The 15,344-nt window shown below is 42.1% G+C and overlaps 1 protein-coding gene across 3 annotated transcripts in view; it reads right to left on the reverse strand.

The window, feature by feature from the left end:
- The window catches only part of cped1 (cadherin-like and PC-esterase domain containing 1), a 248,485-nt gene that overhangs the window by 123,095 nt on the left and 110,046 nt on the right, over nt 1-15,344 (reverse strand). For all 3 annotated transcript variants that reach the window (XR_013498726.1, XR_013498727.1, XM_078219832.1), the window contains exons 9-13: nt 13,291-13,458; nt 11,765-11,869; nt 11,067-11,236; nt 9,353-9,414; nt 7,180-7,209 (exon numbers count right to left, since the gene is read on the reverse strand). Coding sequence is in view for 1 of the 3 variants with exons in the window: in XM_078219832.1 (XP_078075958.1) it covers nt 7,180-7,209; nt 9,353-9,414; nt 11,067-11,236; nt 11,765-11,869; nt 13,291-13,458 (535 nt within the window). In the remaining 2 variants the exon portion in view is untranslated. The remainder of the gene's footprint in view (nt 1-7,179; nt 7,210-9,352; nt 9,415-11,066; nt 11,237-11,764; nt 11,870-13,290; nt 13,459-15,344) is intronic.

The raw sequence follows: 15,344 nt of genomic DNA on the forward strand, positions 1-15,344 counted from the left end.
GATTTGGCCAGTTCAAGCCAAGACAATTGCAGGTACCCACTTCTCCCGGGTAGTATAGCTACATGTGAACGCTCCCTCCCCTTGGCGAAACAAGCGCCATTTAGAACTCAGTTGTCTCCTGGCTATTTGCGACTGTTGGTTTCACTCTAGTATCGCCAATGTCTTTTGGGGTATTAACAGATCAAATGTCGTTCACAGCTTCCTCTTCATGAGTAGCTACATGGGTGAACTCTGTGTGGTTGCATGTGTAGTATTCCTGTAGGAGGCCTAAAAGCTATTGAGATGTTGGGTTAATAAGCCTTGCTCTCGAGAAGCTTTCAGTGCGTGTTTCAGGGATTGCACAAATTGTCCAGCTAACTCATTAGTAGTTGAGTGATAGGGCACTGATTTGATAGGTTGGATACCATTCCCCTTGGGGTAATCCTCAAATTCTTGCGGTGTAAACTGGGGCCCATTGTCACTGACAATTTGTTCCAGCTTGCCAAACCTTGCAAAGATCTCCTTCAGTTTCTCAATGGTTTCTCCATGTTGGTGGATTCCAACACACTTATAGAGTGTGTTGACTATAAGTAAGAGGATATGTCCCTCTAGAGTTCTGGATGCTGTTTTTTTTCTGCTTTAATAAGAAGGTTGATGTTGAACTTCCAGCATACAGAAGAGACACATTTCCATTGGGGATCACATCATCAATGAATGAAGAGCCAGCAGAAGGTGGTAGCCCTAGCCTGGCACTTCTGATACCCAAAAATCTTTCCCTCCCCTTTGCCAAGATGCAAAAGCTTTTGGAGACTCCGTTTGATCTCTGTTACCAGTCCCTTTGCAGCTCGTAACTTCAAAAACAATCATATGCTCCAAAAAGATCCATGTCCCTTTGCCAACCATCCTGGGGCGGCACGGTGGCACAGTGGTGAGCACTTCTGCCTCAAAGCGCCAAGGACCCAGGTTCGATTCCTGACTTGGATCACTGTCTATGCGGAGTCTGCACTTCTCCCCATGTCTGCGTGGATTTCCTCCGGGTGCTCTGGTTTCCTCCCACAGTCCGAAAGATGTGCTAGTTAGGTGGATTGGCCCTGCTAAATTCATCCTCAGTGTACCCGAACAGGTGCCAGAGTTTGGCGACTAGGGGATTTTTACAGTAACTTCATTGCAGTGTTAATGTAAGCCTATGTCCAAAGATGTGCGGGTTAGGTTGATTGGCCATGCTAAAATTGCCCTTAGTGTCCTGAGATGCGTAGGTTAGAGGGATTAGTGGATAAATATGTAGGGATATGGGGGTAGGGCCTGGGTGGGATTGTGGTCGGTGCAGACTCGATGGGCCGAATGGCCTCTTTCTGTACTGTAGGGATTCTATGATGATTCTATTTGCAATACTGATAAATAAATAAACCTTAAACTTTTAAAACTGCAGCAGGACCTTTGAGGCATCAGCAGCAAAGAAGGTTCTTTTGCCCAGACTGTTGCATGTAGCGATACCATCGCAGAGTTTGCAGAGACAAAATCTGTCTAATTTTTAAGGGTCACTGCAGGTTTTTTAAAAAAAGAGCTATTGCATTTTCCACTGGCATCCAATAGAACTATTGACCGTGTATTTTGTGCACAGGAAGTTTCTTCTAATGAAGATACATTTGCAAGGTATCAAGAGTAGGTGCATCCCCTCTATAAACAATTCTCGGAACATTTAGGTTACAAAGTGTTGAAATACTCTTTCTCTTGTGTACATTAGTGCTGCTGTGTGTAATGAAATATGTGTGGGAATTGCAATACATGCAAGGTCCACATTCAGCACGTGCACTTAAAAGGGCAAAAAGAAATACGTCCTCTTCACTTAGAAAATAAATTACCATTGTTCATTCATAATTCCTTGATTTTACTTCAGATTGTTTCTAAGACAGTGCGACAATCTTATCACAGAAACTACTGGGAGCGTCAGTAAGAAAAAATGTTAATAAATAAGGCTGCCATAGATCTACCTGAAAATCTCAGTGAAAATGTTCCTGTCATCATGTACTGTTGTTGAGGATTATTACTGACCTGACTTACACAGAGTCTATTGCTGTATGAAAGGGATCATTGTCAAAAAAAGGCTATAAATGTGTGTTGTGTAACAGAGTCACTGATCAGCGTGACTATTTGTTGATTAATTAGACTCCAGATCAAGCAGCTTTCAAACAGCCAGAAATGCTGCTTTTACTTCAGAAATACTGGGGAAATAACTTCTTTAATTGCTATAGATAAGTGAATAAGAGATGAGAAAGAGCGATTATAGGGAACTACTCTCATTGAGAGTTCAGATGAGGTCATAGCCGTGACAGCTAAGCTTGAATGGTGTGTAACTCTCAACTGATCACGGAAAGGAGATTATGGTTTTGTAACCAGTCTAATATATTGTACACTGCGCCATATCAATTTTTATCTATTTTCCCTCTTTGTTTTGGATAGTTGGATGATCATAAAAGACTGATAGTCACGATGTGACACATGATGACTGTGTTACTTCACAGCATTGGCACCACCAACCGCCATGATTTTGGCAAAAATCCAAAATGGTGGCAATGCTGATAACTTGGGAAGATTTCTGAAAGATACCAGGCTCATTGATGCCAACACTGCTATCAGCAAATAAAAGTAGCCATTGTTTTTCCTTGCTATTATATGAGCAGATGACTGTTTAACCTACCAGTACAGGCCAGTGACGTGATTTCCTGCACACTGCCCTGTACCAGTCACTGGGGAGGACTTGGCAATCAGAAGTAAAGTAGTAACCCGCAGTTTTTGAAAAAGCCACACACATTAGGTTGCTGGCCAGTTATTCAAATCTTAAAGAATTTGTCACACAATATAAAACAGGCATATTCTGCATAAGGGGAGCTTGGGCCATTGCGGTATCACAAACTGGTACTATAGTGCCAAAGCTCTCAATGCTGTGGAATGGAAAGAATGAATTGTGTCTAAAGTAAAGTTTATCTATTTGTCACAAGTAGGCTTATGTTAACACTGCAAAGAAGTTATCGTGAAAATCCTCTAGTCACCACACTCCGGCGCCTGTTCGAATACACTGAGGGAGAATTTAGCATGGCTAATGCACCTAACCAGCACGTCTTTCGGACTGTGGGAAGAAACCAGAGCACCCGGAGGAAACCCACACGGACACGGGGAGAACGTGCAAACTCCACACAGACCCAAGCCAGGAATTGAATCCAGGTCCCTGGCGCTGTGAGGCAGCAGTGCTAACCACTGTGCACTCTCCAACAGATGTCAGGCCGAGCAGGCATACAATTAATCTCACACAGCCATTGGATCATTGCCGTGCATTCCATTAAAGCATTGACATCTGTTGGAATGCACTATCAGAGAGGCAGTAGAAGCAAAGACCATGAACATATTTATGAGAGCGTTTGAGGGGGTGAGCGATTGAGAAGTATTGGTTTTTTGAGATCAATCAGAAGGACCTTAATTTTCTATGTTCTTCTTGATGTGATTCTGTATTACAAGACTAGACATTGCTGTCATCTAAAAGCAATTTCCTTGTCAGCAATCTCGCGTGTCCATTATTTTTCCCCATTCCCACCCATTCTATGCCTCTCGGGAATTTAGTAGAGCACTTTTGAGTTGGTGGTGTGCTGTAGCAATCATTTGGTACATTATTTTGTAATGGTATTTTGGCAAAACTGCTTGTTAAGAAGGCTGCGTATTTATCATTTTCAATCTTCCCAGTAAACATACTAAATCTATTCATAAAAACGGACGCATATTCTTGCATGTTGAGAATCAGAAGGGAAAAGCTGCAGATTCTCATTGTTTGAGCAGTGAGAACGCTCATTACAACGGTGATCCGTTCAGTGTTGCCGTAACATGATTGAGTCAAGGATGATGAGCAGGAGCAGAGAAATGCTTCCCGAGAGACCAAATGCCACTGATGCAGCAACATCCTCACCAGCCAATATGCTTTTCATTATATGAAAATGATAGCTTGATAGCTTGTAATGATGGAGGAGGATTGCCTCCACAGATTCAGTTTTAGCAAGAGGTACTTATTGAGTTGTCTCCTCTCCTTAATCAAGACTTGCAGACAACCTCAAATGCAATAGCTGTCTGTGTGGAGTTTGCACATTCTCCCTGTATCTGCATGGGTTTCCTCCAAGTGCTCCAGTTTCCTCCCACTGTCGAAAGATGTGCGGGTTAGGTTGATTAGCCATGTTAAATTGCCCCTTAGTGTCAGGCAGATTAAATACATGGGGTTATGGGGATAGGGCCTGGGTGGGATTGTTGCCTAAAGGCCTCCTTCTGCACTGTAGGGATTCTATGATTCTATGAAAACACTGGCCATTGTGACACCCAAATCCATTAATCTTATACCTCCAACTAATCCAGATTAATGTAGGAGATATCAGCAGTATCAGCCAACTCAATGTTTATAGATGCAGGTAATGGATACCTTGTGCAGGTGGATCAAAATCACCTTCTTTCTAATGACTAACAAAAGCTGCATGGCAGACCAAGCCAATTCTAATATACTGCAAGCTTTCTGAAAGTGCATGAGATGATTGGTGACACCCATGTGGCCATGTAGATCCCTTAACTGCAATGACAGCATCTACAATATATTAATTCTGCATCAATCCAATGTACCTACCTATTTATTTAAAAGTGAAGAGACCGGAAAGACAGCTACTTGAGGGCAAGGCTGCCTCTTAGCCATGGCCAATGGAGCAGCCATGGACATAGGTTGAGCAGGTATACAATGAATCTCATACAACCATTGGATCATTACTGGGCATACCATTAAAGCGTTGACATCTGTTGTAAAGATCTAGAAATGTCTAAAGCACAACACCCCAATGGTCTCCAACAGCTTTGCTGTTTTCTACATAAAACAAAGAACAAAGAACACTACAGCACAGGAGCAGGCTCTTCGACCCACCAAGTCTGTGCTATAAGACCATAAAACATAGGAGCAGAATTAGGCCACTAGGCCCATCGCGTCTGCTCCACCATTCAATCATGGCTGATATTTTTCTCATCCCCATCCTCCTGCCTTTTCCCCATAACCCCTGATATACTTATCAGTCAAGAACCTATCTATCTCTGTCTTAAAGACATGCAATGACCTGGCCTCCACAGCCTTCTGCAGCAAAAAATTCCACAGATTCACCACTCTCTGGCTGAAGAAATTCCTCCTCATCTGTTTCTGTGCTGACACAGAACTTTGCAATACAAACATGTTGACAGTTGTAGTTCCCAACATTGCAGCCTGAAAAGCTAGTCCACCAGCTACTCATCCAAGATATATTTAGCTCAACTGTCCCTTGAAGGAACTCTCTTGACCACATAAATGCAAGAGACACCTAAACATTATGAACTAAACAAGTGCAGCAAATGACCAATGACCAAACTTTGCTGTGCTACTACCTTATTCCACACAATCAAAAAAATGTTAAATATAGTGTGGCTAAATTTTTACTCTGTTTAATGTGGTGTGAGAGTAAATTAAGTGAGCTTTACCATGGTCCTTACCCTTAGCACTGGTGTACTGTGTGTGCGAACTAAACCCTAAGAACTAAACTCTAACCAATAACCTCTAAGTGAATACCCTGTGAAAAAAACATGCACCGATTGGCTGTGGATTTTCAGTGGGAACTAGTTGGGATTCAGGTGACCCTGTATATCCAACAACTCATCAACCTTATCCATAGTGTGTATTTTTAAAAATTCATTCACGGGACATGGGCATCACTGGCAAAGGCAGCAGTGTATTGCCAATCCCTAATAAGCCATCTTCTTGAATACAATGGCGTGGCTAGAAGACCATTTTAGTGTCAACCATCTTGCTGTGGGTCTTCGGTCTCCTATTGCCCAATCAAGGGAAGAACATTTGTCCTTTCGCCATAATACATTAGTAAATAAGTTGGGTTTTACGACAATCATGGCATGATTACTGGGCCGCTAACTTCTGTTTGCTGTGCGTAGTTGGCTTCTTGACCTGTATGGTCCCTTTAAGATTGAAGCACACCTCGCCTGGGGGTACCTTAAAGGAAACTTTTGCTAATGAGCAGCATGTTGTTGCTTGACTGCACACCTATACAGCTTAGAGTGAACACTGGCTGATACTAGAATTCCAGATTTCTCCAATTAATTGAATTGAAATTTCCCCAGCTGCCAGATAGGATTGAACTTGTTTCTCCAGGCCCTGGGATTACTAGTCTAGTAATATAGCCACTATGCTACAGTACCCTGCTGACTGCACCTCCCTGTGTTTGTGGCATGTTTACTGTCACTCCAGGGATGCTGTTCATTCAAATGTGAGACCCCCACCCTCCCCAAGGGACAGCAAACTCATGCGCACTTACTCCAGCCTCAGAGCTACTGGGCACTTGCTCAGTAGTTTACTGTTCTGCATGGGAGCAGATCAATTGGCAGCAATGAGATCAATCTGATCGTACAAAATGTTGAATCTAATCAAAAGACCCCTGTTGCTTACAGGCATCCTGAAAAAAGCCTTAATTGCACCAGCACACACACATTTGAGCCCGAATCCTATAACTCTAAAGACAATGAAGTATACATTCTGACTATCAGATTTCACACCTAAATGCTTAATATCAAATATGCCTTTTTTTAGATAGTTCTTCATTTGCTAAAAACAATAAATGGTTCAAACCTGTCTAAATGTTGTGCACTAGGCACTGGATGTAGTACAGGCACATGCTCTGATGAACTTTTACCAATCAGAATGTATACTCAATTACTTTTGCTCTCTTACAACAATCAACTTCCCTAATATTAAATTAATATAAAATTATATATAGTGTTGCACCAGGGTGGCACGGTGGTTAGCACTGCTGCCTCACAGTGCCAAGGACACGGGTTCGATTCCGGCCCCCGGGTGACTGCGTGGAGTTTGCACATTCGCCCCCATGTCTGCTCGAATTTTCTCTGGTTTCCTCCCATACCACAAAGATGTGCGGGTTAGGTTGATTGGCCATGCTAAATTGCCCCTTAGTGTTGGGGGTCAAGCAAGGGTAAATATGTGGGGTTACGGGGATAGGGCCTGGGTGGGATTCTGGTTGGTGCAGACTCAATGGGCCAAATGGTCTCCTTCTGCACTGCAGGGATTCTATGATTAAATATGCAGGAATGATTTAATTTATTAATTAAACAATACACAAGGAGGACATTTACCTGTACTGCAGTTTCTTTGTCTGTGTTGACCTGCATAAAAGAAAGATTATCAGTAAAATTTTGGGTTGTTTTCTTTAGAGCAGAGAAGGTCAAAGGGGGACCTGATTGAGGTGTATAAGATAATGAGGGGTATGAACAGGGTGGATAGGGAGCAGCTGTTGCCTGGGTGGGATTTTCCGGCCACGCTCGCTCCAAGACCGGAAAATCCCTCCCGAGATCAATGGACATTTGCATGGTCCGTGTCCCGCCTGTTACGATTCCTGTGGCAAACGGGACAAGAAAATTCCGTCCCCCGAATTGAAGGGTCAGTAGTGAGGGGGCATAAATTCAAGGTGAGGGGCAGGAGGTTTAGAGGGGATTTGAGGAAAAAGCTTTTCACCCAGGAGGGTGGTGGGTGTCTGGAATGCAATGCCTGGGAGGGTAGTAGAGGCGGGAAACCTCACAACCTTTAAAATGTACATGGATGAGCACTTGAAATGTCATAACATTCAAGGCTACGGACCAAGTGCTGGAAACTGGGATCAATGTAGATTTAGTGCAGTTATGTCGGGGCAGACTCAATGGGCCAAAGAGCCTCGTTTGTACTGTGTAATAAGAAAAATAAATTGAGTTTTCAAACAGTTTCTTTGGTTTCTGTAAAATGAAATTAATTTAATCAGATTTTAAGTGAGCAGAGGGAAGAAATCTAAAACAAGGTGGTCAAGGCGGCACGGTAGCACAGTGGTTAGCACTGCTGCTTCACAGCTCCAGGGACCTGGGTTCAATTCCCGGCTCGGGTCGCTGTCTGTGTGGAGTTTGCACATTCTCCTCGTGTCTGCGTGGGTTTCCTCCGGGTGCTCCGGTTTCCTCCCACAGTCCAAAGATGTGCGGGCTAGGTTGATTGGCCATTCTAAATTGCCCCTTAGTGTCCTGGGATGCATAGGTTAGAGGGGTTAGTGGGTAAATCAGTTGGGATATGTGGATAGGGCCTGGGTGGGAATATGGTTGGTGCAGACCCGATGGGCCGAATGGCCTCTTTCTGCACTGTAGGATTCTATGATTCTATAAATAATTTAAGATGTATTTCTGTCATTGCTACCTGCGGGATGATTAAAATATCATCATTGTGCATGTCCTTATAACCCTGCTTCACAATATTCTGCTCTATAGAAAAAATGTTTGCAAGAAATATCATCTGAAAGATGCAAAAGATGTTCACTGCACAAAGACTGATATTCCCTGATCAAAATATGTATGACACGCAGATTTAGTTACATAATTCGAATGCTAAATTTGTATGTCACTAGTAAATTATATTTGAGCTGCTCTTTGACCCGCAAACTGCTATTCCATGTGTAATTAAAGGAAATTTGCAATTACTTTAGTGTTTGCAGAATCTGTAATCATTTTTAAAACATGTTTGAAAAGGACTTTTAAGAGTTGGAATCAAATGTGAAGGAATCTGTTGTATGTTCTGTGATAATACAAAATACAGGTCCATGTGACCTAGTGATCCCTGACATTAATAATATCAGTAAGAGTTTTAACAACACCAGGTTAAAGTCCAACAGGTTTATTTGGTAGCAAATACCATTAGCTTTCGGAGTGCTGCTCCTTCATCAGATGGAGTGGAAATCTGCTCTCAAACAGGGCACATCATTAATAATATCAACAGGAAGGAAGTTAAAATAGAGGTTATGTGTCACACAAATGCAGACAGAAAGAGAAGCAGCAGAGCTGGAGAGGAGTTGAGAAGATTGCGGAAAGAAGTGTGCCATACAGGGAAGATTGCAGAGGCAGAACCCTGCTTCAATGCAAGCTGTAGCCTGTAGAGAAATGGCTAAATCCTTGAAGGAAAGGGGCTGGAATTCTGCTTGGAAGAACAATGTAGCTGCAAAAGGGGACCTATAAGTGAAGTGCATTGCCACTATCTCTGTACGATAGTCTGTGTTGTGGCTGCTATTCCATGTGTAATTTAGAGTTTGTACTAGCTACGATTTGAGTATTAACTGATACTGATTTTGACTCATGTTGAAGTAAAAGTTATAAAAAGTCAAATCTTGTTAGTGATTTCTTCAGTTGTTGGGGGTGGGGGTGGGGGGGGGTGGGGGGTGGGATGACATTTGGTTACTTTAGTTTACAGATTCCCACTGGCACCGTACAAAATATATTGAAAAGTCAATGAATTTCTTACCCAACTTGCTGCTGTTGTCAAACTTGTCAATTATATGAGGAGGTATTGCTAATGATTGCTTCCTATTAAGAAAATGAACACGGTATAAGAAAACCAGATGATCACTTTCAGCTGTACGGTAGCTGTGTTACTGATCCCTCATATTCTCATTGTGCCACATCCCTCCAGTAATTGTGATTATAGGCACTTGGGGAAACAATTAAGCCATGTTATTTGAAGGAGACCACTGATTTGATGCAACTGGACATTGTGCTCATTTCCGGCTGGAGTGCAATGAATCTGATGTCTTGGAGCAAGCTGATCGGTGCATAAAGTTTTATTTGTAAATAAACTGGATTTACACCTTTAACATTGCAATCCCTCAGAGGTGTTCTCAACCCAGCAAACACTAAAATCCTATTAATGGTGTACTTGGATCCAACTGGATCATGAATCTATCTATCATTAACATAGAAACTTAAGAACATAGGAATTTGGAGCAGAAGTAGGCAATTCAATCCTTTCAGTCTGCTCCGCCATTCAATCAGATCATGGCTGATCTCGTCCTGGTCTCAAATCCACCTTCCTACCTGTTCCCCATATCCCTTTAATCAGAAATATATCTTTCTCCTTGAAACCATTTAATGATTCAGACTCCACCGTGCTATGGGGCAACGAGTTCCAAAAATTCATCACCCTCTGCGAGAAGTAGTTCCTCCTCATCTCAGTTTTAAATCTATCGCCACTCAACCTATACCTGTGATCTCTTGTTCTAGATTGTCCCACAAGGGGAAACATTTGGTCTACGCTTACTTTATCAATTCCTTTTAGTATTTTACATATCTCAATCAACCATTTAAGCTCTCCTCATACGTCAACACTTTCATCTCCACCACTCAAGAAGAATTAAAAGCCAATATCATTAATTGAAAAATATCAAAACTACAGGATAAATGCACTGATAAAATGATCAAAATATTGGGAAAAAATATATCCTTTACAGAGAACAGCATGTGATAAACTGAAGCAAGAACTGAGGTGAGAAGAAATTTCTTCACCCAGAGGGTGGTGAATGTGTGGAATTCACTACCACAGAAAGTAGTTGAAGTCAAAACATTGTGTGATTCCAAGAAGAAATTAGATATAGCTCTTGGGGCTAAAGGGATATGGGCGGGAGGGGGGAATCAGGATATTGAATTGTATGATCAACCATGATCATAATGAATGGTGGAGCAGGCTTGAAGGGCCAAATGGCCTATCTATGTTTCTAAGAAGATAGTAGGACTACAGTGGAATAGAGACCAGTACTGGATAAAGTGGGTCAGGGAGCCAAACAGTGAAGGTTGAATATTGTACCAGTTTAATGTACATAAACTACAATAGTCTGGCAAGGGTGTGAAAGGCGGGTATGCGGAGTTGAGGTTACAATGAGATCAGCCAGGGTCTTATTGAAGGACAGAGCAGGCTCGAGGGGCCAAGTGGCCTACTCCTGTTCCTAATTTATCTGTTTGTTATTTACAAAATCACAAATACAGTCATCAAGAGCAGCACTGCATCTATACCCTCTGGGACGTAATGAGAGTCTCCCACTCCATCCTTATAATATGACTCCCTCCTCATACACACGTTACATTAACAGTGGTAAAGGTTATTCAAATTACATACAAACATAACAAGATCTATTTATACACAAATGTATGTTGATCTTCTCAAAGTAATTTCAAAATCTATTTACCATGTGAAATGACTCAAACTCTGCTGCAAGTTTGGTGCTCGGAACTGATTAAGTAGCTCTGAAAATAGCAGGTGCTGAGCAAGAAGCCATTGTGTTTTGGAGGAATGATCAAAATTGTGGTAAAGTGCATGCAATATCCTTTGGTAATCTGGATTTATGGATGGATAAAGCTGTAGAAAGAGGACAAGTTACAATTAAAAATTAAACAATGAAAAGCACAAGTTGTGATTAAAAATTAAACAACAGGTTTGACCTTTTTACTGTCATTTTCACATATGACTTTTGTGAAGCTTAACCGTAAAAATATACGATCTGCAGATCAGAGAAATTATTAAGAAATAAAACTTCTGATGAAATAACTGAGATTTTGGTTATAACTGAATGAAAAGCTGGTAGAAAACGAGATTTTCACAAATATCTAAGTAGATTTAATTGCCATGCAGTGTCAGATGTATTTAAAGGAAGTTTTAGGGTGAAATGCTCTCATTTTTATTAAACCTAATGGCCAAAAACTTACCACCATTCACACCGGCAGGATTTTCCTATCCCGCCGCAGTGACGGAGATTTGGCTGGTTGCCAAATTCTCTGGCCTTGCTGCAGCAGGAGCATGGTGTGAATGGCGGGTAAGATCGCGCCAATCAAGTTTGGTCCAAGATACCAACTTGACCTTAACTACATTCCCGATCTAGTTACATACCAATTCAAATCTTCCTTGGCCTTTGAACTCCTTTTGAAAATTAATGATGGCGGTTAGATCTCTTGAAGTCAGACAAAGCTTGTGTTCCTGGAAGTGGCTGTGATTCTGCAATTAAAATAAACTCATGAAGAGAATTCAGCTACAGCTAAACCAACTTGATATAAATGAATGTAGCCACAACTGTGGACATGGACACAACTATGGTCAGGACTAACATTTCTTTCATTTCAAATATGATTTGAGATTTCTGAGAGCTAACGTTCATGCATCGGATTCCAGAAACTTCTTGAAGCCTCTAAATGTATGTGCTTTGTAATCAAAGAAGACTAACATTCACTAGAGAAGCTCTCCATAGGTTCATTTAGCTGATGGCACATGAATGTAAAGGTGACGGACACTTTCCCGTTGTACCATCCCAGTGTGTGCTTGCAAAGTTGAAGTGAAACATATTCCTTGACGCACCCAGTCAAGCATCAAGCAGGAACCCTTTTAATAATGGTACATGAGAGCACCCATGTTTGGCTGCTCAATCTGTTGGTCTAAAAGAGCAAAGCTGAGCTCCACGGATACCTTTCTACTGATAGAAAGCAGTTGGTGGAACAAGCTGCTCTTTTGCTAAAAGCCGTCGGGCAAGTGTGAGTGCTTGGAACCGTAAATACTCAGCTAGAAAAGCCACGGGAGGCTTTTTGGGAAAAGATTTGAGGCAGACCAGAACTTTTGCTACATGGATGCACCCCCAACCCCAGCTCGCTTTCAGGCATTTACATCTTTTGGGTTGGTGCTCACATCATTAACTGTTGGGTGGGTGGAGAATTGCTTCAATAACTTGTCACAGAGCAAGTGACCCAGCACAGATATTTAAAAAATTAAGGGGATTTCTAATGATTCAAAAGCCCAGATTCCCTACTATCTCTCCCTAACAGCATTGTGGATGTACCTACAACACAAGGACTGCAGAGTTTCAAGATGGGGGCTCACCACCACCTTCTCAAGGGCAATAAATACTGGCTTTGCCAGTGATGTCCGCATTCCATGAATAAATAACAGAAACAATGTTTATCCTATTGTTGATTGTAGCAGTGAAACTGGCCTTCTATATTTTGAATCGCTCTGATGACCCTTAACAATACTATTCAAGGAATGCACAAGTGTGCAACATTGCTGAGAAAATAGGCCGCATGAAATCGTTCCCTCATTACCTGGTGCCATGAAATATGACAAACTCGTGGGCGAGTCCAGAAAAGAGGCATAAATACTAACAGATCAAATAAAGATTGTAGAAGGAATTCCTTTACACCAGAGAGTGGTGATGAAGTGGAATTTGCTGGCATATGGAGCATTGAAGCAGATAGCATTGATGTATTTAAGGGAAGTCTCGGTGCATACATGAGATGGAAGAGAATACAGGGAGTGTGGGGCTCATGAGTTCGAACACTAGCACAGATCAGTTGTACTGAATGGTCTGGTTCTGTTCCTGTAGAGATGTAACAGAATAATAAGGCCTAAATACAGCTCCAAAATCTCACCTTCAGAATTGCAGTTCGATGTATATTTTCCAATGCATCATATATTTCATTCACTACAGGGGTTCCAGATAACAGTAACTTGAAAGTATCTTCCAGTATGAAATCTTTAGTGATGCGATCTGCAAAAGCTATGCTATCGTCTGCTTCAAAGACAGGTTGTTGATGCACCTAAGCAAAAGGATGTTCATTAATGATCTTGTTTCATCAATCTTTCTGAAGCCCTTCGCAGTATAAATATACAGTCAAAGGAATTGAATATATTTAGATTCCTGACCCATGTACTCACATCAAGGCCAAGCTATCATATAAAGCATCTGATGTACTGTGTGCCAGATCTCCGACCAATCCTAATAAACTATTTACATAAACTGCTACTAAACTGATCCAAATGTAAAATTGGCAAATTCTCTCCGAAAGCGAAATTAAAACATTTGGCAGCAGCAATGCAACAGAATTTCTCAATAATTCGATCAATTCAATTCATATTTTCAATTCTCGGCTTGGGTCAACGTCTGTCAGAGCCTGTACATTCTCCCAATGTCTGCATGGGTTTCCTCCGGGTGCTCTGGTTTCCTCCCACAGTCCGAAAGACGTACTGATCAGGTGCACTGGCCATGCTAAATTCTCCCTCAGTGCACCCTAACAGGCGCCCGAGTGTGGCGATTAGGGGATTTTCGCAGTAACTTCACTGCAGTGTTAATGTAAGCCTACTTGTGACACTATTAAATAAACTTAAACTTAACCTGCACATCTTTGGACTGTGGGAGGAAACCAGAGCACCCGGAGGAAACCCACACAGACATGGGGAGAATGTGCAAACTCCACACAGACAGTCACTCAAGGCTGGAATCGAACCCTGGTCCCTGGAGCTGTGAGGCAGCAATGCTAGTCACTGTGCCACCTTTTTTAAAACAAAACTTGCAGGTAATATCAAGAAAAACCCAAAGTTGTTCTATAAATTAAAAAAAAGAGCAAGAGGATAACTAAGGAGGGAACAGGACCCAAGAGAGATCAAAAAGGGAGTCTTGAGAGGTGAAACACATGAGCATAGTTTTTAATAAACATTTTGGGTGTGATCTTACCCAACGGACACGCCACGCTCCCGTTGCAGTGAAGCCGGAGAATTTGGCGACCAGCCAAATCTCTGTTCACTGCGGAGGGATGGGAAAATCTTTGGGCGGCCTTTGTGTCTGTCTTCATAAAAGAGGGGATAATGTAGACAGCGCCATTAAGGCTGAGCTTTGTGAAATATATGATAGGATCAACATAGTGAGCGAGGATATACTAAGGAGTTTAGCATCTTTGAAAGTAGATAAACCGCCAGGACTGGATTAAATGCATCCCAGGCTGTCAAGAGAAGCATGGGAGAAAATAGTACAGGTTTCGACCATCATTTTCCACTCCTCTCTGGCTACAGGCTGTCAACAATGTTGCTGGGAAAGGGATAAATCAAGAAGTTACAGACCAGTCAGTCTAAGCATGGGAAAATTACAGGAAAAATGAACTGATGACCTGTATTAATGTTCTAGAAAGGGACGGATTAATCAAGGCCAGTCGGCAAAGACTTGTTAAATGAAGGATATGTCAGAATAACTTCATAGAATCTCTACAGGACAGAAGGAGGTCATTCAGCCCATCGAACCTGCATCGACAACAATCCCACCCTATCCCCGTAACCCCACATATTTACCCTGCTAATCCCCTCGAAACTAGGGTCAATTTAGCATGGCCAATCAACCTAACCCACACATCTTTGGACAGTGGGAGGAAACCGGAGCACCCGGAGAAAACCCACGCAGACACGGGGAGAATGTGCAAACTCCACACAGACAGTAACCCAAGCCAGGAATCGAACCCAGGTCCCTGGAGCTGTGAGGCAGAATGCTAACCACTGTGCTACCGTGCCACCCTGATTGAGACTTGCAACTTGATTGAATTTTCTGAGGAGGTGGTAGGAAGGTCAAGCATTTGGTACAGCCTCCATGGATTTTAGCAAGGCTTTTGACAAAGTCATGTAACAATCCATGGGATCGAAGGAAAATACAAGTTGGATC

Source organism: Mustelus asterias, chromosome 9 (assembly GCF_964213995.1).
Source record: "Mustelus asterias chromosome 9, sMusAst1.hap1.1, whole genome shotgun sequence".
NCBI classification, from domain to species: Eukaryota; Metazoa; Chordata; class Chondrichthyes; order Carcharhiniformes; family Triakidae; genus Mustelus; species Mustelus asterias.